The 21635-nt window shown below is 41.6% G+C and overlaps 1 protein-coding gene across 6 annotated transcripts in view; it reads left to right on the top strand.

The window, feature by feature from the left end:
* The window catches only part of cdc42bpab (CDC42 binding protein kinase alpha (DMPK-like) b), a 79926-nt gene that overhangs the window by 39135 nt on the left and 19156 nt on the right, over nt 1-21635 (top strand). For all 6 annotated transcript variants that reach the window (XM_054761981.1, XM_054761982.1, XM_054761984.1 and 3 more), the window contains exons 5-18: nt 2314-2462; nt 11914-12007; nt 12402-12602; nt 12687-12828; nt 12944-13053; nt 13143-13222; nt 16372-16550; nt 16655-16777; nt 16861-16994; nt 17083-17204; nt 17754-17874; nt 18115-18225; nt 19043-19290; nt 21522-21627. In XM_054761981.1, coding sequence (XP_054617956.1) covers nt 2314-2462; nt 11914-12007; nt 12402-12602; nt 12687-12828; nt 12944-13053; nt 13143-13222; nt 16372-16550; nt 16655-16777; nt 16861-16994; nt 17083-17204; nt 17754-17874; nt 18115-18225; nt 19043-19290; nt 21522-21627 — 1920 coding nt within the window. The remainder of the gene's footprint in view (nt 1-2313; nt 2463-11913; nt 12008-12401; nt 12603-12686; nt 12829-12943; nt 13054-13142; nt 13223-16371; nt 16551-16654; nt 16778-16860; nt 16995-17082; nt 17205-17753; nt 17875-18114; nt 18226-19042; nt 19291-21521; nt 21628-21635) is intronic.

The following is a 21635-nucleotide window of genomic DNA, read 5'->3' as shown; positions in this document are numbered from 1 at the left end:
TTCGGAGAAACATGTACAATGAAAGTGACGGATGTTCCACATAAGTTAGTTCCAGCACCAGCAATGACCTGGATGTTGTTTCAGACACCATGGAAGCTAAATAGCTAGTCCACAAGAGATGTGGTAGCTCACTCTGGGAAAACACAGACCCTAGGGTAGGGGTCGGCAACCTTTAGCATTAAAAGATCCATTTTGGCTCCTTTTCCACCAAATTAAAACCCACTTGGAGCCACAAAACCTATTTTCCCATTAAATTGAAGGTAACGCTCCATATAGAGTTTCCTTAAGCGTATGGTCCAGTTCCTTTTATGTCTTCCTTTTGCAGTGACAAGCCACACCTGTTTTCACCTAGCAATTAGTCATGTTTCTTAGGCCTTCTCCACCAATTTCGTATCAACATTTGCAATAAAAGTGTTGGAACACATGGATTAGGTCCAGTTCTAGTACCACTCTCCATTTCACTTTAGTTGCCATTATTCATTAGTGACAAAGGAGCAAAATAGTTGACCAGCATCATGGTTTTTCAGCAAGCCCCTAGCGCTTCGGCGGAGAATTGCACAGTACACGCTCAACCCCAATGCAGAACTACTAAAGCTTCATGATGGCTTCAGAAGAGATGGCGTAGTGACCACACAGAAGCAAAAACCAGCTGGAGCCACAGCAGAAGGATAAAAGACCCGCATGTGGCTCCAGAGCTGCGGGTTGTAGACCTCTGCCCTAGGGTTTTATCAGAGAATTGCAAGTCTTATATTCAGCTCAGAGTCCGCAATTAGGCGGCTCACAGGCCGGATGTGGAGTGCAGGCCGCTAATTGAGAACCACTGCTGTTTGCCATCTAAGCTGACAGTCTGTCCTCTCTCTCGCTCTCTTTCTCTCTCTCTCTGACCCAGAGTTCAAATGCCAGGACTGCTTGTCATTCCATTTCCCACATTCTCACAACAAATGCTTTACCCGAGACACTCCCAAAAACTTAAGACTAGACGCCACTGTCCTTCCAGTCATCTAAGTATAGGAAAAAAAAAGTGATGCATGTTTGCAGCACTCTGTAGTATGTGAAAAAGCAGAGCTACCTATCTTTCCTGCAAGTACACTCCTGATCAAAATTTGAAGACCAGTTGAAAAATTGCAAGAATTTATATTTGCACCGTTGGGTCTAAAGAGGTTATAAGTAGAGCTTCAAAATGCAAAAAGAAGAAACGGGAGTGAGACAAACAAATTTTTTGTAAGCAATTGCCAACAACCATTAAACTGAATTATCCTCTGATCAAACGTTTAAGGCCTTAGCGTTAAAGAAGTCCACACTCCCCCTAAAATACAAATAAAATATTGGTTTGGGCATGGTTGATGCCAGTGTTTACAGTAGGCTAGTGGGTATGTTGCTCCAAGTGGTGAAGATGGCTTCACGGAGGGCATCCACTCTCTAGAACTGATGTCCATTTTTGTAAACTTCCCTTGCCATCCATCCCCAAATGTTCTCAGTTGGATTTAGATCAGGGGGACATGCGGGATGGTCCAAAAGAGTGAGGTTATTCCTCTGGAAGAAGTCCTTTGTCAAGCATGCATTGTGAACTGCAGCGTTGTCTTGTTGAAAAAGCCAGCCATTACCACACAATCGAGGGCCTTCAGTCATGAGGGATGCCCTCTGCAGCATCTTGACATAGCGACCTGTTGTTTGACGCCCCTGCACAACCTGAAGCTCCATTGTTCCATTGAAGGAAAAAAAGACCCCAGGTCATGATGGCGCCCCCTCATTGTGCCATGTGGAAAGCATCTTCATCTCCTCTCCATCTAATGTCCTGGCATGACATCTCCTTGTCATGCCAGTAACGTTGGAAGCCATCAGGACCATGAAGGTTCCATTTTTTCTCATCAGAGAATAAAACTTTATTCCACCTTACAATGTCCGATGTTTGTTGCTCTCATGCAAATTTCAAACAGCAGTTTTGTGGCGTTGAAGGAGACGAGGTCTTTGAAGACATTTTCTCTTAAAACCCTTCCCTGGCAGATGCCGCCCGATGGTTATTATATATAGGAGCAATGGCGTGCTGCGAGGTTGGTTTGTTTACAATAAATTGCTTACTCAATTTTTTTTTGTCATACTCCATTTTTTATTATTATTTTTTTGCATTTTGAAGCTCTTAGAACCTCTTAATGCAATTTTTTAACTGGTCTTAACAATTTGATAAGGAGTGTAGGAGGAGTCCCTCAACTAATGTTATGAATTGATACTTGTATTCCACACTGCACAGCTGTCTTTATCCCTATAATTCCTTGTCACTGTAACTAAGAAAACCCTCTAATGTTGTTGTTGTAGTACCTAGTCATGGACTACTATGTGGGCGGTGACCTGCTGACCCTGCTCAGTAAATTCGAGGACCGGCTGCCCGAGGATATGGCCAGATTCTACCTGGCTGAAATGGTGCTGGCTATCGAGTCCATTCATCAGCTTCACTACGTTCACAGGTGAGGGGCAGGCACTTCACAGGATGAAAACGTGTCTAGCTACCTGATTGTTTTTGGAAAGTTTCCAATGACTCACTTCAGTTCAGAACATTTCACAGTGGGAAATTATGTCAACACACTATCACATATTTTGCCTACCTCTTTGGCCACAGTAACAAGTGAATTTGCAAGCAGTGGCCATTTTTTGTTTTGGTTATGTTGACAACCGCTTATGTTGACATAAAACCAGCCATTTTGAAGGGTGTTGACTAGGGTTTAGCATCGATGGAAACCAGGACTAACATTCCGATTCTCCTGGGGTCGTTCAAACCTATTGATTTTAATTCACCAACACCAACGAAGAAGAAGCCAGCGAGCACCAGCGAAGAAGCAGCAGCTAAAAAGTTTGGCTTGACTGCGGTCGGCGGTCGGCTCAGTGCACCATTTGCAGCACAATGATGATAACCAACAACGAACATGATTAATGTTCATGCATTCATGGTGTAGAAATAACAAGAGCACCTCTTCTTTGATGCGCTACGTCAGAATCAAGCAATCAGTCTGTCTCATGCCAGTGTTACCGAGGCTTTCAGGAAGCTGGCTGATATGAAAGTTCGCTGTAATTAAAGGACGGGAGCTACGGCTACGGCTAGGCAACTTTATTCATGTGCATAGTCCTTATCTGTTAGCAACAGTCAAGGGACCTTCTCTACCCATACAACACACTTCCACCTTTCAAAACAAGGGCGCTGTGGGCTACATCCTGTTTACTCGTGTTAACGAAATAAAGGTGTCATAAAAAAGAGCTGACACCAACATTGAGGCGGCAAAGTATACTACTTTTCAAAAGTAAACATCTCTTGTGAAAGTGTAACTTCTGTAAAACTTGAACATTTATATTCAAGTTGAAGGGTTTGATATTTATATACTGGTTGAAAATATACCTGTAAGAAGTTCGTAGTAAAGTTCATAAAACGTTCACATCATTAAAAAAAATTCATGTAGAAGTTCAGACATTTCATCCAAAAAGAACTCTGGTGAGCACCCTAGTTGAAACCATGCAAACTTTTTTGACCCTGCCTCTTAAAAGCATCGGAATTGAGAATCGTTAGGAACCGGAATTGAAATGACAAATCAGACCGGAATCGCTCAAATTCAAACGATGCGCAGCGCTAGTGTTGACATAAATGGTTATTGTTTACCTGCTTTTAGGGTTACAGATCTGTGCAACAATTGGTCTTTTCTGCAAGCTTTTATATGTTTGCATTATAGTCCAATAACAAATCAGGTGTCCCAGTCTGCAAGACAGTAAAGACAGGTAAAGATTACAAAAATTATTAGTTACACTTTGACTTCCATCATATTAACGAGTCAAGGAGACAAAACGCTCAAGCTGTCAATATGTTCTAATGGGGCACTGAGGACAGAACAAAACATGTTGCAGCCGGAATGCATCGCTGCCGGCTGCTGCTGTGTTCCAAAAATGAAGCAGTTTATTTTCAAACGCCAAATGAAGAGCAAGAGGAGGGGACTGGTGGGAAGGCAGATCCATTGACGATGACAGCGTACGCAGGAAGTCAGCCATTTAGACGGTCAAGAAGAAAGTTCTTCTTTCAACCATGATGCCGCTATTCCCTGGTTGTGGTACTGTAGGAATGCTGTGTGCGTGTGTGTGTGTGTGTATGTATTCTCAACTTGTTACACCGTTAGAACTTCCATCTCTGCTGCTGGAAAACATGCAGACTGATGTGGGAGCTTGGGACACGAACAAAATAGTCATCACGATACACTTCAAAGCTGTCAAATGTTTCACTTTCTATGTCCTATACTGACTGACAGCTGCACGGACATTTGATCTGAGACAATTTAAAGTGTGTCACTGAGGCATTAGCACAATTCTTGTTCCTCGGGAAGTGAAATGCACCACCAGCCCACCATTGCTTTCCAAGTTAGGAATGTGACAGGCTGATCAACTCTTATACATTTGTAACTTTGGTGAGAAGCTGCTCATATTATCATATTGTCACAACCGGATGTACGATTTTTTTATTAGTTTTTTTGTTTTTTGAGAACGTACTAGTTGTTGTGATCATGACGGAGCAGGGCTCCATAATAACTTTTTTTACTCTGCGCACAGTGACCCCTAACTTAAAATTTTAGGAGCGCAAGCAGAAAATTTAGGGGCGCACACAGTAAATATTCACATTTCCTGTAATTTTCTCTGTATTACTGATAAATACTGAAACAGTAAATGACAGCTGTCTTCTCTGTCCAACCTGTTTCTGTCCCAAGCTTCTGGAAGGCCTCATTCGTGGCATTATTATACAGTATAACTCCAATACTGTCCTCTTTCTTTCTTTTTTGGTGTTTGTCTCCTTTCGTCCTCTTTAGGAGTTAATGTGGGTTGGCAAACTCGCTCATTTGCATGTTACTGTCAGATACTTGGCTGAAGTGTGGAGCACAAGTTTGTCAGCAACAAAAAATATGATCACACACACTGGCATCAATAGGCTTAGACTGTCACAAGCTGTCGTCAATTGACTAGACATTACACAGCCTAATTTTCATTCTCACGGTAATACTCAATACGGGACACGTACTTTTATATGGTTGCACATGCGCGAGTAGATGAAAAATTTACTTGCAATGTGTCATATTTTAGTCGGAAAATGCTACCATTTAGTCGCAGTCTGGAGCCCTGAGGAGTAAGATCTCAACACACATGAAGGACGCACAAAATACCTGACCGTACATCGGCCCACTAATTATTAACATTGACATATTGCCCAGAGCTGACACCAACAAAAAGTACGAAAGACACATGTTGGCCATACGGACGACGCACAAAGACGTACAAAGTGCGTAAGTTTGTCTTGCAACCTGAAAAAAACTCCCGTAGAGTTTCCTTGACAAAAAAAACCTCTGCGACCAGTCTATGATTCGAAAATCAGCACGTCACACACGAGCCCTTTGCTCGTTTCTTGCATTTTTTTGCACACAGACAGGCCGAAGGACCCTGTATGACCAGTTGTGACCTAGGCTAAGGCAAATTGGGTTTGGATACACTGCCCATAGACCCTATTTTAATGTGTTGTCAACATGAATATGCAGCACTGTTCATTGGATGCCCCATTTGTTCCTGGCATTTATCCAGTGTTCTGATTTGGCTTCCTTTACTGGTCTTAAAACCACTTTTACCATACATTCATTTGTGGTGGCCCGCCACCAGTAAATTTGGACCGCCACAAATAGGTGTCATGGTTTTTTTTTGGGGGGGGTGCTACATGTTCGCCCACACACACACATTAGGATATAGGCTAGTATAGGGAGCGGGAAGTTTGTACCAAACAGGAAGTGCTCACGTACCCATGTTACTGTAACATAACTGTCAACATCTAGACCCACAAACACAAAGCGCAGATTTGAATATTGTTGAAATATGGTACCAAAAAAACTATGGATGTACATTTTAAATAGTTAGAATATATTACATAAATTTAGAAAAAGGTGGATGTTAAGTATAAATCTAGATAGAAATATCTGCTTCAAAAAAGAGCTGGGAGCCACTAATTGCATGGTGTTATCCAGGGGCCTTTGTGGGGGCTGGTGGGAGCGGCAGACTCTATAGAGAGTGGAAGGAACTAAAAAGGAACACCGAGGAGGGGACGACACTATTTCCCTTGAAGTCCCCTGGGGGATTGTTTTGGACAGTAATGATTGGGTATGAGTGGTGTGGGTGTGGTGCTGATACATGCCCTCCACGTACCAACCCTCAACCCCTCCTCTGCTTGGTCTTTTTACATACGCACACAGTCGCTTGTGGGAGAGTCCTAGCTTTTTTTGTTTTTTGTTTTTTTTGCAGAGGGTGGAGTCACCCAGGCAGATCCCTTGAGGAGGGTGTGTTCTGCTGGCTGGGCCCGTCTGATGAGTGTGTGTCTGTGTGTGTATATTTGGCAGCATGAGGACGAGGGTGTGTGTTTTCATTTTGGTGATGGTGTCTACATATGAGGTTTAGTCTGATTTTTTTTTTTTTTTTTTTTCATTCCCATGACTAAGGAAAAGGCCAATGCGCTCACCCTCTAAATCAAAGTCCATTAAATTAGAAAACCACCCTCTCTTCCTCTCTTTCCTCTAGGGAATCACTGTTTTAAGAGGATGGTGATGACACATTCTCCTGGGATCATTCATGGTCCCTTCCTTTCTTTTTTGGTGATCTTCAAGTCCACGGAAAACACTACCTAGTAATATATTGTGTTAAAAAAAATTCCTAGGTGGGACTTTTTTGTGGCGGTCATCAAACCATTAGCAGTGTAGTGGTTCATTTTTGTGCAGCTGGTGTGTGATTGATTCCCATTTAATGCCCCATTTACAACCGGCCTGCCATTTACTGGGGACTAGGCTATGGCCATACTAATGACTGACTCAGGTAATTGATCAGAATTCTGAGGTTTGTGTGTAATTGATCACGTTTTGAATAAATTGGAAAAAGCATGGCACCACTGGAACCCGCTTATAACCAGTGTATTTACTTTAAGATAGACTTTGAAGATAAGCAATGTGATGGTTTCTTCCTCACAGGACTCTACTATGGCGTCACTCCTCCAGGAAGCATAAATCCACCCAAAATGACACAGAAGCAGGAGTTCAGAACATGTAGATAAGACATTCTTGTTACGTAGCCACTGATGAAAAGAGTATAGAGAGCAGTGGTCTCAAACTGGCCTCATCAAGTATTCAACAAAATCTTCAGAAAAAAATTTCAGAACACGGTTCTTCTGAACATAGGTTTCTTTTGCCTAATAGTTGCTGCCAGAGGCCTAGCAGCGGTTCCTCATACAAAGCATCATGGGGAGTGCTTCCGGCTTCCCAGCATGCCTTGCAGCATTTGTTGTGTAAAAAGCTGCTAAAGTTATGTGTTTTAGAGTTAACGTCGTAGTAGTAGTAGTAGTAGTAGTAGTAGTAGTAGTAGTAGTAGTCGTCGTCGTCCTGTGTGTTCGCACCGTGATTGCAGTTAGTGTTCTGTAGTGTCTAGTGACTCCCCTGTTCATTCCACTGTGTGCATCATAGCATGATGGGCATAGAGCAAGAGGTATCAAAAAAGCATGGGTAGTTGGACAGATGGGCGGGTAAAGGTTCATGAAGTAAAACAAGCTGTAAAAGAGCTTTCCATCAATTGAACTATTTCATGAAAAAGCAACCTGCCTATGCGGTATTAGCTGGACATTTAATTATCTTTTGTTGTGAGGTTGTTGACATAAAATGTATAATTAGATTGAAATGGATGTAGATGACGATGGGGAATAAAAAGCCTAGATGAAAGAGCCCAGAGCCTTTTGGTTAACCCTCAGCCAACTCCCATGAGAGACTAAAGTGTGTTAGTCAGATGCAAAGTGTGTGTGTGTGTGTGCGTGTTGATGTATTCAGTGGTCAGTGATCTGCGTGGCCTCACAGAGAGCCCTGACAAATGTTTCAATAGTCCAACTCAGCATGGCTTAGTGCTGCCTAGCACCACATCTGTCTAGTGTGGGTTTGTGTGTCTGTGTCCGGGGGAGCCAAGTGAAAGGGAGATGTGGGGGTTGGTACTGAGGATGGTTGTCCATATGTGGGCGCATAGGGGGAGATCTGTGGTGATGACTAAAGATGTTGACTATTATCAGTCTTTTACAGCCATTAAATGTTCTGTAGAACATTTGTGTTTGTGTGTGTGTGTTTGTGTTTGTGTGTGTGTTTGTGTGGTAGATATTCTTATTGACTATTATTGATTGGGACCATGTGTGTCTTTGTGGCTCAGTGATCTAAAATCAATCTTTGTGTGACAGGTCGTATTAATATTTTAACGCTTTTATGCTGTAATGATTGATTAGTTGTTTTTTCAGATTTTTTTTTAATAGTCCCCTTTTAAAAGGAAAACATTTCCAGAAATATATTAAAATATATTTCCCCACATGTGCAAGCAAGTTGCTAGTGTATATTTTCAAGTAATGTGAGTCAGCTGTAACATGCAATTTGCTGCTCTCCCTTGTTGCAACAAGCATTGTTGACATTGCCAGTTCTAACCACTTTTGAGCCTCTGGTAGTATCCAGGCTAGAAGCAGAATTTTTGTTTTGTTTTTCTCATTTTGATTGCATTTCAAATGGAAGTGCATTGATCATTAGCAGTAGTAAGGTATTTAATAATATGGCCCTGGTAAGTGCCCCTCCCTTGTGTCAAGTGGTGCCAGAGGTCATACACAGAGAACAATTGCTTGCCTAGACCCATGCGGACCATCCTTGTCTGTGCAGCCTCCACTTTGTGTGTGTGTTTGTGTTTATTGTCAGGCGCTGACCAGATGGCCTTCACAGATGGATGTTGTGTCTTAGAAGAGCTTACCTCCCTCTATTCTAGTCTCGATGCAGCTCTTAAAGACCGCAGGAGTCCTGTGACACAGTTGCCCAATTATCTGGACTAACTAGCCTAGTATTAGCTTAGCATTGTGGAAGGCTAACTGCCTGTGCAGGTGCTGTGTGCATGTGTTAGCTTGAGGCGTTTTGTCGAGCAACCTTCAGCGGTCTAATTAAGAAAAGGTCAAGTGGAACAGCAAAATGGTTAATACAGCAACAGCACAGAGAGTAAACATCATTTATTGAAAAGAAGATGTTCGATGATAATGACAGTAATTGAGGGGTGGAGTAGTACAAACAACACCAGCCTTCCTTACCGCTAACATGATTTTTGCCTGGCACATTTCAACTACTATTACTGTGTGTGGCCTGCTCTTTCTGTTATGGATCCACATTCAGTGATGTTGAGCCACCAATTTGGGAAGGATACAACATGACCATTAATTTTAGAGTAAAGTATAGTCATCAATCCTCCACAGTTGAGCTTTTTAATTGCTTGAAGGCCCACATTCATGTTGCACATTACATATTGTGGCTGGAAGTAGGGATGAGGCCGAGCCAATCCAGTATCAGCATAGGGGTCCGATATCTGCACAGATTTCCGATCCATGAGCCACACCTGCGCTTTAATGTTGTGAGCTTGTTGTTGCCAGAAAGCGTAGCTTGAAGAATAACAGCAAACGTTGCCAAAAGAGTATCAGCGAACGTATCTGTCTCACTCACGCCACAACACGTGCACACACACACACACACACACACGCGCATACAAGCGCTCCGCCTGACACAAAACAGTCGGACATCACAAAATTTTTTTTCCCTTTTATTCTTGGCTGGACCAGAGCAGGAGGGGATAGAAAAGAAAAAAGAGGGGGGAGTGCGGGGACAAGAGAGGGACAATACAGAGAGAGACAAGAACAGCAGCAACAACAACATTAAGAAAACAACAGAAACAAACAGGACTACATCAGCAAATGTCTATGATGGCCATAAAGACTATAATGGAGAGGACAAAATAACAGCCACAGTGATAATACTAAATTGAAACAGTCATACTTATTGTTATAATAAAAATGAAAATATTAACCATGATAGTAATCACAAGGTCTTTTAACACTACACAGAAGTTACAATACCACACTTGCCTGGAGAGAGGAGTTTATTATGTCCTCATGTACAATCAACAATAATGACCATGTAGCGACACAGAAGTTATGTGCGATGTCAAGAGTCCTGTGTTGTCTGTCAGTGAAGCCGTGAATGCGTTAGGCTTAGAGCTTTTGTGTGTGTGTGCGCACGGCACCGCACTTGTGGAGACAGCTACGCTCACTGATATTCTTCTAGCAACATTTGCTCATAATCTTTTGGCGAAGTGGCCTCCTCATTATTCATATAGTGCTGTAGACGTTACACTAATAATAATATAAAAGCAAACAGAGCTCTGGTATCGGAGTAGTATATATATCGGCAGATATCCAAATTCAGGTATCGGGACTGGATCGGAAGTGGAAAAATGTGGATCGTGCATCCCTGTTTGGAATGTGGATGTGATATGACATCCCCTTTAGAAAGAAACATCCAGTTTGGAATTCATGTGGAGGGCCTTGAAGGTCTTAGGAGAAACTTCTAAGAACAATGACAATACAATGGCAAAAATATATCTTTATATACACATTTTGGACTTTATGACCACAGATTGAGTCTAATCCTTGCATATCGGATTGATTTTGATTTAGTGGCGAATCTAGAGCAAAAGCCCTCACTCTTAATTCCAGCTTCACAAAATACGACTTCAAATTTCAATTACATTACTCATAGCACAGGGGAATAAAAGATACTCATGACTTTTTCTTCTACCCTTAAGGGTGTGAGTATGGACTAATAATTTACACATTGTCCTACTTACTGTTAAGATGTGTTTATGCACAAAGCTTGTGCCTCTGGTTTGTCCTCCACAACATGTGTATTGAACTGTGTCACAGTTCAGTGTGTTAATAGGGCCTCAGACACACACACTACACGCGACGCTGCTGCTACCCTGGGGGGAAATCTGTGGAATGGTCAGCCATTGACAAGGACTATATTTAAACATGTTTGCGATTTATACCAGTGACTTCCACCAGCTGGATAATGTGGATTTCAAGGCATAATGCTAACCCTGACCGGAGGCGGTCATCATGGAAAACAGAAAAAAATGACTTATTGTGCCAGATCTCTTTCAAGTCACACCAGCTGAGAAGTCACACACACTGTAGGTTTAGTGAGTAGACTAGAACTAGCCTATCTGTGAAACAGATTACTAAAAGATTATACATATACTGTAGTAATGGCTTACAGCAGGGGTCACCAACGTGGTGCCCGTGGGCACCAGATAGCCCCCCACGACCACATGAGGTGCCAGTTTTCAGTTAATAATGAAAGAACAGTAGAAAGAAATGCATTCTGAAATACAATATGTGAGTTGTGGACACACACATTTTGGTAATGTTCTGGTAAAACAAGCATATTCGCTTTGTTTGGGTTTAAAATAAGCTCTGAAAATAAATGTTACAAAAATGAGTAGCTCTTGGCCATTTTCATTTTGTAAAAGTAGCTCTCACAAGGAAAAACGTTGGTGACCCCTGGCTTACAGAATGCAACTGTTTTTTTATAGTACAGGAATAGTAAACCGAAATAAAAAAAACTTTGTCTGTCTCAAGACATAAGGAGAATGGGTGATGATAAAGGATTTTGGAACCTACAGCAGTTTGTTGACAACATTGCTCTAGTACTTGAGTTGATTAAAAGTGAAAGTGGATACAAACTGAGGTGGCTCAACTGCAGTAGCTGGGAGAGCGGAAAAACAGCCCACATTGCAATTAACCCCACTGACATAATCTACACCGTAAACATGTCAACAGCAGTAAAACAGCTGCATGTTGACAGGAAGTCTACAGTGAGTGTACACAACTACAAAAGAATGCGTTGTACGAGAACACAAGTGTGAACATAATGTGCAATATAACTAAATGCTAGATTCGGGAGTAGAGACGGGTGATATTTTGCAGTTATGTTCTTCATTTTTTGACGGTTTGCTCTCCATATCTTTTTTTAGGGATATAAAACCTGACAACATTCTGTTGGATAGGAATGGCCACATCCGCTTGGCTGACTTCGGCTCCTGCCTCAAACTCATGCAGGATGGAACTGTAAGTTTCTCCAACGCAGCTGTTTTGAGTTGTCACTTTATGCTATGCCGTCTTGAAAAACTTAGTTTTAATTTCCATTATGTCCTTTGGGCAAAGTCGAGTCTTGTGTTGGCGTAGTTGCTACCGGTCCTGTGCTGTTGTTGTTGTTTTTGGATACAGGAAGAAGTGGGAATGACGCGCAGTGCGTCATGACTTTTTCCGTGCATCGAAATGTTATCCGTGCGTTTTTTGTTGTTTTTTTTGTTTTTTTTCCCCACGTCACGCATGTAAACGGGTTATTTCGAATGTTTCTGAAATCGGAATATTGACCTTAACCCGAATATTGACTGCATTGCATGTAAGCATAGTGATAGTGTGTCTTTTGGTCGTTGACACGTTTTTGTTAACGCGCTAGGTTCAGTCGTCCGTTGCTGTGGGAACCCCAGACTATATCTCTCCAGAAATTCTCCAGGCAATGGAGGATGGGAAGGGCAAGTATGGACCCGAGTGCGACTGGTGGTCCCTGGGCGTCTGCATGTACGAAATGCTGTATGGCGAGACCCCCTTCTATGCAGAGTCCCTTGTTGAAACCTACGGCAAAATCATGAATCACCTGGTGAGCTCATAAGCAGCACCTCTGACATGACAGGTCGGCACTGTGAGTGACTTCTAAACTGTCACACATCATGTGTTCTTCCAGGAGCGGTTTCAGTTCCCACAGCAGATAACAGATGTAGTTTCAGAGGAAGCAAAGGATCTCATACGTCGACTCATTTGCAGTCGAGCATACCGGCTCGGACAGAACGGGATTGAGGACTTCAAGCAACATCCCTTTTTTTCTGGTATAGGATGATATTGGCTATTCTACACTGTCACAATCTACATTAGAGGTACATTGGAGAAAAGTACATTTTATATGCTCATGAAGTTGCTTTCTGTGATGTCTTTCATATTCAGGCATCGACTGGGACAATATCCGTTTATGTGAGGCCCCTTATATCCCAGAGGTCAGCAGTCCCACAGATACCTCCAACTTTGACGTGGACGATGACAGTCTCAAGAACTCGGTACGTGTGTGAGGATTATGTGAAGTTGTCACTTGTAAACAACATAATGGCTTTTTAAATTGTTTAAATTTATTTTTTTATTTTTTCAGGAGACCATGCCCCCTCCTTCTCACACTGCCTTTTCTGGCCACCACTTACCCTTTGTTGGCTTCACCTACACCAGTAAATGGTAAGTCAACAGAACTAATGTTTATTTTAAAACTCTGTATCTGTCTTTTACATTCAATCTTCATGACTGATGAAGAGCCATTGAAATTGTGCAAACAACAACATGTTGGATGATTGGTGGGCTTTTTTTGTGAAGGCAGGGAACTCCTGCGTCATGAAGAAGGGGAAAATGTGGACTGGATGGCAATCATGTGTCAATGTTGTGCCTTTTGAATTTTGTTTCCCCTCACTTCAAAAAATCATCACAAAACTTGAAAAATAAGATAGTGCCAGGAAATTGACCAAAAAATGCTGTGTAAAATACTCAGTTTACTCAAATTTTGCACACATTTGGAATGGGATTAGGTGAGGACGAGGCTACACCATCAAATAAGTTATTTTGAAGTAGCCACGCCTCTACCCCAAATGGTTCAATGACAGCTTCATATTTACTTTGGGTAGGACTTTTTTTTTAGGCGTTTTAACCTCCCCAAAAATCTGCAAGCTAAAGGGTTAAGCACCGTTTTGACCTGAATATATAAAATTGCTCCACATGTCTGCCATCATGCGCATCCTTTTGTAGCATTTATTTCCTAAATATTTGTAATTTCTGGAGACTTTTTGCTGTAATTTTATTTTTTCATGAAATCTGAGCGCGTAAAATCTAGCAGAATATAAAAATACCCCATGTATTTAATTCAGTAGGATAGAATTTTCTTATGTAAAATATTGACTGTCGTCCCTTAAGTATTAAACTTGCACATCTTCTGTTTTGGTCTCATGACAAAAATACCAGTGTGAGCATTTACCCAGCTGCACCACAGTGTACACAATTGTATCTGATTTAAAAATGTTGTAATGATTAATAAAATATCATGGATTCATTATGGTATGTACTGATATTGAAAACACGATTTTAAAATGTTTTTATATTTATATAATGATTTCTATATTATTTTTAATTAAAAAATGATTTTGTTTTGAAAAATTTCCTGCATAACTGTGTAATTTGTCCAAATAACAGTCAAAAATGGGAGAAGGGCACAGCCAGGCACCCCCAATCATCTTCAATAAACTGATGTTCCGTGCTAACCGTGGGAAAGCAATAAAGTCACCCTTATCTCGTCAAGGCTCAGTGATAATGGTCTTTTCCACTCTTTTTCTCCTTCCTCTTCTCCCCATCATCACTCTTATACGTTGCTCCTTCTAATCTGTCTCAACTTTGCCCAATGTCGCTTTTGCAACCTGCCCACCATTCTGCTCTCGCCTTAGTAGAAAAAACAAAAATGGCGTAAAGTATAGAAAGGAGTGCAGAGTGAGGGGCGTGTATTTGTTCACTGAACGTCCAGTCAGGTTAACTTGGACAACTATGGCGGTCCTGATCTGTATCAGTCTGTACTTACGGAGTATATTGTTCCATTGAAGGTACAAATTATCACTTCAACAACTCCTGGCAGAGACTGTTTGTGTTTCACACCAGAGGTGGAAGGGCGGCAATCGTTTGCCAGCCAAAAGTGGCGTAATTCCACATCTCTGGCAACCACACCCTCTGACGCTCATGTGAAAGTCTGACAGTCAAAAGTCACAGAGAACACTTTTAACTCCCTGCCCTGAGAGTTGAGCAGTAAAAATAGAATAAATGATTGCTCATATCTGGGTATATGTATGAAAACTTGGAGTTATGAATGCATCAAATATGCGAGGTTGGAGCTTGGCTTCTTCAGTGCCGTTTTATAGTTGTTATTCTAAACTGTCATAATGCCTGCAATGAGATAATTGTTTATTGTTGTGAGATGCAGCAATGCACTGTCCAATTAACCTCTCAGCATTGTGTTTTTGAGTGTAAATGTGCAACATAATATAATTTGCATAATTGGCTATGATGCAAAACTCTGGCCAGAGTGGAGATTCTCAAAAACTGACCCAGTGTTTGTGTGTGGACAGGTAACTAAGATTTTTAGTTTGTGTCACGGGAAATGTGCTATATCATTTTTTCAACCCTATTTAACAACGGAACAACAGTTATTGACTAGCGGGTTTTGGTTTCATGTCGTGTAGTGGTAGACGCATTCATGACGTTTCCTGTGTCCATGCAAGTGTGCACTGATTTAAAAGATAATGTACACATCATTGTGCATCTAGTATCTCACTACAGTAATCCCTTGCAGTGAATTGGTTCCAGATCCAATCGTGATAAGTGTATTTCCACCAAGTAGGCTTCCTTACTTATAAATGGAATATTTTCATAGTTAGAGCATAGAAAAACTGTTTACAACATTCTAACGACATTTTTACCATTACCCTCTAGACATACAATAACAACCCTGGAGTCACCTTTACACTCATGTTACCCATTATATTACCCAATATAGTAGACATAATGAGAGAAAATAGACCCCCATATGATAGCATTGGGATATTTTGTTGTTGTTTACTACTGTTCTGTACAGTAATTCCTGTGGTGGCTATTGTCTCATCAATGTAATATAATGACCCTTAAGGGCATTGTTATTGTGTTCATATTATTGTGCCCGTACATGTTGCTGTAAATGTGTTCTGGTGCTAGGGGAGCTTTGGGGACAGGACAGGAAGTGATGTCGGGGGTTCAAAGTTGAGTTATAGCTTGGCGTGGGTTACGGCTGCAACAGTAGCTTGTGTTAGGGATTATTGTGCTTGTTGTGAGATCATTCAAACCTGCAATAAAAGCCTGTTGTTCCAGTGATCAATTCTAGTGCTCGTGTCTCACCAAAAATTACAGGAATATTACTGACAACTAGTGACCAGTGTAGAATACTACATATCATCCCTTCTTTGAATGCATCGTCTGAATGCCTTATATTTGTATTTTAGTTCATTTAGCCATTTTTATTCTTGAAAGTGATTAATTTAGACAAAAACACGTGCTTAAATATGCAATTTTTTTTTTTTTTTTACTAATAGGTCGTATTCAACCACAAAACAGAATAATTGGCTAGGGATTACTGTATACACTGCGCGACCAAGTCAGATGTGGTATATGTGTATGAGATGTTAAGAAGCACATTATGATGCCATCGACTCTCACATACAGTCCCATGATGATGTGTTTAATTTATATACTCTCTTGTCTTGAAACCAAACCAAAAAAAATCAGTGAAACATTTGGTTCTACATTTATTTCCTCCTCTTTAGCACTCTATCTGATCGTGGTTGCCTGCGACAACTATCAGGGGAAGCAAGCAAAGCAGGTCAAGACCAATTGGACGTGGACGTCCAGCGTGGTCTGGAGAACAGCCTCGCCGCAGAGGCCTACGAGAGGAGAATCCACCGCCTGGAGCAGGAGAAACTGGAGCTGAACCGCAAAGTTCAAGGTGAGGGTGGCTACTCAAATCAGTGTTCATGACATGTTTTGGCATTTTAATGCAATGCCTCTGTTATGCATTTCCACTCTCACGTTAATTGGGTGACATTGCAGAGATGACCCAGACAGTTCAGGCTCTTCAGCACCCAACAGGCGAAGGCCCCTTCACTGCAAACAAGGAAGTGGAGATCCGGAGTCTGAAGACCGAGATCGACATCCTCAAGAAGCAAATCGCTGGTAGGGTATCATGATTGATGTGTTGCTTCTAGGTTTAACTAAGTGACTATGTATGTGTCTTTTTGCATGTGTGTGTATCCAAGACTCAGGCCATCTGGAAAAGCAGCTTCAAGATGTGACATCGGCACATCGAGAACTAGAGGAATCATCCAAACAAGTTAAGATGTTAGAGAAACAAATAAAGACTCTCACAAGGGACAAGGACGACCTCCTGAAGGTATGGCAGTCACATCTGTGATCGGACATTTTGCATTTAATGCCATAAATTCCATTTTATAATGTTTATTTTTATTTGCTGTGGTCAGGACTTTGTGGAAGCCAACGAGAAGCTGAAGTCTCAGTCCAAGGATCTTAAAGAAGCGCACAGCCAGAGAAAACTGGCCATGCATGAGTTTTCTGAGCTCAACGAGAGCCTATCAGACCTCAGGTAAGCCGCACATTGAACACACTTAGAGCTTTACACAATGCGGTTTTTGACTGGACATGGTTGAGAACTACAGGTGGTCCTCGGGTGAGGTACGAGGTCCATTCCTAGACTGTTGTGTAAGCCGGACCTCATACCTAAATTATAGCTAAATAAACTCCAAAGTCACTCACACTGTACGCGGTAGACAGTAACTTGTTTTGTTTTTGCAACAAAGAGATTGTTGATCGACCACCTTCTTGTCATCCTTACATCGTCCGGGTATACGTTCCAATACCTTAATGATGGTCGGCACAGTCCAGTGTTGAGAGTTCTCGAATGAGTCTCGTGTTTAAGGACCTAAATTCAGTTATTAATGTATGGGAGCATGTACGTACTCATGAAACGCCAAAGCTCTTAACGCTGTAAACCCAGGACCACCTGTATATTGTTTTGCCCAAAAGCCCGAAAATGCAAACCTTTGAAAAAGAATCTCATATGGCACATTAGCATGCCGTGAGGGATCTTCAGGTGTGCCACATCATTTTATCTTCTGACTAACCTCACTCGCAGGTCGGAGAAGCAGCATCTGTCTCGCCAGCTACGTGACAAGGAGGAGGAAGTGGAGAGTCTGAATCAGAAAGTTGAGGCTCTGCGCCTTGAGGTGCGAAAGGCCGAGAAGGGCAGGAAAGAGGTAGAGTAGACTCCCCGTGGTTGCTAGCACATCCTGCTTAAGCCTTGTCTTCATTCTCTTGAGTCGTTCAATGAATAGTGTTGCAGTGTAGCTTTATTCCATTATTTCAATGTAACGAGCATTTTTACATCCAATGGATTTAACCCACAAAGTCAACAGAAACTGTACATTCAGTTTGTACAACATGTATGTTTTGGTGGTGTTTAAGATAACACTGACAGAAATGAATGCATCAATCAGATGGAGAGTCAGATGGAGGAGCAGACAGCAGAGGCTGTGAAGGAGAGGAAACTGAAAGATCGTAATGAACAGTACAGCCGACAGCTGGAGGAGGAACTGCAAGGGCTTAAGGTAATTGCGCAAAACGCACATCTGTACATTAAACCCATTTGTCACACATTTCTGCACACCCTGAAAGGCCATATGCTCAATGTATCATTTTTTTTTGTCTTCATCTACTTGAGCCTTTCTCATTTTTTCAAGCGAAAAAGCCAGCTCCTTGAATAATACAGTGGAACCCGCTTATATCGGCAAGCCTCAAGTAAAACGTGTTATTTCTGAAAAGTGCCCACTTACTGTAAGTCCACATCAACATACATGGTCGATCCGTTTTAAAGTTGGATGCGCTGCCTGAGCTACCCGTCATTGGAGAGAGTTGGGGTCAGATTTAGGGTTAGGGGTAGGATTAGGGGTTAGGAAGCTGCACCATCTGAATGAAAGGCAGCAACTTGTTTGCACTACACTGCCAGTGCTGTTAAAATTGCATAATAGAAAAGCAGGGATACATGAAATAGGCTTGAAAGGTTGTGAAAATAAGACACCGTAACCTTTATCTGAACTTTTGTGTAAGGAATGTGAAATACATGCTTTTCAGTGCACCATGTCTGCCATGTTTGTGGTGGTGTTGCGGCGGAACTCTCCATTGCTGCAGCGGTACTTGGTGACACTCATTGAGCATACTTTGCAGTGTAGCGAGTTGAGAAAAAATGTACTAACACACTCACGACTTAAGAATTTATAATTGACTTTCCACAGTGATTTAGTGTTATAGACCGCAAAGTTATTTTTGAGGAATGAGGAATTTTCGGTTATTGCTCTCTACTGCTTACATTTTGACACTTCACGTTCATCTCAAATTGAGCAGACTCCATTTTCTTATTCCCCGTAGTTGAAACGCGTTGGCTCGTCCGCTGCCCCGTCCTCTGCGGACCAGTCTCAGGAGATGGGACGTCTACGGGGTGACCTGGAAAAGAAGACCCTCCTGTATGAGGAGGAAATGGCCCGTCGGGATGCGCAACACAGCACGGAGCTGAAGGCCATGCGCAAGGAGCTCCGTGACGGCGAGAGCCAGCAGCTTGCCTTGCAGAAAGAAATCCTGGTGCTCAAAGACAAGCTGGAGAAGACTCGAAGAGAGAGGTCTTTCATCAGTTATTTATTTTACGTGTTGACTTTTCTTGCCGTTTATGTTTTTCTATATAAATGACAGCATTGTAACATTCCTGTCCAACGTTTTAAGTGCAGAGGAGCTTTATGGGCTGTCTGAATCTGTATATGTTGTCCATTTCAGTGATGAATGCAATAGATGTATATAATATTTATATTTTAATGGTGTGTCTGGTAAATGTGCATTCATTTGATCTGTATGTCGCATTAACGCAAGGGAGACATTTTAGGCCTTTCTCTTGAGTATAGAGTGATGTACTCTTATCTGGAATTAATGTCCTGCACGGAGTTTCTCATCTTCTTAGCTGTGCTCTATTGATGTAAGAAACATTGGCGAGTTCAGTGGTACAAGTGAAATCAGGTTCAGCTCCAGTCTTTCACATTGGCAAAGCGTAGTGTTCATGAGCTCAGCTGGCAGACCCATTTCCATCTGCACTGATGGGAGATGCCACTGTCACGTAAGTTGGAAGATAACATATCCACTGAAGTTATGTTTGAAGACGAAGTCATATGGCTTTTCATCCCTATCAAGGAGACAGGGTATCACACTTCAACTTAACTGGTAATTCAATGTTGGATTTGAGGGAGACACGTTAGTCAACTGGGGCAACGCAAGCCAAATACAGACTGTGAATAACAGCAGACCAGCCTGCCACTTCAGTCCAAAACTTGCAGAGACTAACGTGTTTGTTAAGACAGATTCCTAAAAGCAACAGAGAATTCTTGTCATAGAATCTTTGACTAGCTTTTTTTTTTTGGAGTAGGTCCTTAAAAACAGCAGAGCGCCCCTGTCATATAAATCAGTGGTTCCCAGGTTTTTCAGTCCTCTACCACTTGAAACATTCGCCTGAAGCCACGTACCCTCTACTCATGCACTGTACCCTGTGCTGTGTATGCTGTGTTCAAAAGATGAGGCATTTAAGCACACTGCGTAAGTCTGAATGTTAGGTGCAAACGTAGTCAAGTTCATTTTTTACACGTACCCAGGATAGAGAGGATCCTTGACTGTTTTTGCAACAGGTCCTTAAAAACAGAGTACTTGTCTTATAAATTATCTTTGGCTAGCGACAGGTTCTTAAAAACAGTAGAGTGCTCCTGTCTTATAGGTGATCTTTGACTAGTGTCTTGTAGTATCTGTCTTATAGATGATCTTTGACTTGTTTTGTACTTTGTCCTTAAAAAAAAACAGTAGACTGCTCCTGTCTTATAGATGATCTTGTGTCTGCTTAAAAAAAACAGTATACTGCTCCCGTCTTATAGATGATCTTGTGGTGTCTGTCATAGATCTTTGACTTGTTTTGCACTGTGTCCTAAAAACAGCAGATTGTTTCCGTCCGAGGATCTTTGACCAGTGCTTTTGCTGGAGGTTCTTAAAAACAGCAGACTGCTGCTGTCATGTAGGACATATGTGACTAGCTTTTTTGCGCTATGTCCTCAAAAACAGTAGTGTTTCTGTCATATTGAGGATCTTTGATCAGTCTTTTCTGTAGGTCCTGAAAAATACCGGCGCTTCTGTCATAGAGGAACTTCAACTGGCATTAAGAGATAGTTCAGGATTTTCTGGCTTAACAAATGACTTTTATGAATGTGGCACCTCAATGTAGTTGAATATCCATGCTTTAGGGCTTTAAAAAAATCAATCTTCCTTTTCTAGTAACTTTGAATTAAATTTCAAGGCCACTGCTGTATCACTGGGCTTTTAATATTTAATATTAATGGGTTTAGGATGATTCATAGTTCCATTCTCAAGGACAGGGTACCTTACCAGTCAAGAATTTGGACATTCATGATTTTGAATGTACACAAACCATTGACTAATATGGCGTATGACTGAGAAGCTCATTCCAATCATCCTATTACTACTAGCAGTGATATTTTAAATAGTATGAAGGGGTAAAGTGCTATGATAATATTCATTAACCTTACCTGCACACATGTTGAAGTCCACTTGGGATCATAATGCTCCATGTCAAGCTCCCTGTGGGTCATCATTGTTTCCAAGCTTAGCATTGCTTGCTACCGGCACATCAAGGCTAAACATTGCTATTGTTACATTGCTGTTCACCTGTTAAAAACACTGAACAAGTCTTTTCTTTTTTTTTTGTTGATCAGGCCACGTCAAAATTGAAGTGTTCAAAGTTGCACTTGTGAATAATGTGTGAGAATAATTCTCCCATGTTTAACAATTTGTTTGTCATCAACAGTCAAAATGAGCGGGAAGAGTTTGAGGCGGATTACAAGCAGAAGTATGAAAGAGAAAGGGTTCTGCTCACTGAAGAAAACAAAAAACTTTCCAGTGAATTGGATAAGGTAAGATT

Source organism: Dunckerocampus dactyliophorus, chromosome 19, assembly GCF_027744805.1.
Source record: "Dunckerocampus dactyliophorus isolate RoL2022-P2 chromosome 19, RoL_Ddac_1.1, whole genome shotgun sequence".
In the NCBI taxonomy this organism is placed as follows: domain Eukaryota; kingdom Metazoa; phylum Chordata; class Actinopteri; order Syngnathiformes; family Syngnathidae; genus Dunckerocampus; species Dunckerocampus dactyliophorus.
The sequence above is the reverse complement of the archived record's forward strand: the minus strand, read 5'-3'. Positions and strand labels throughout refer to the sequence as shown.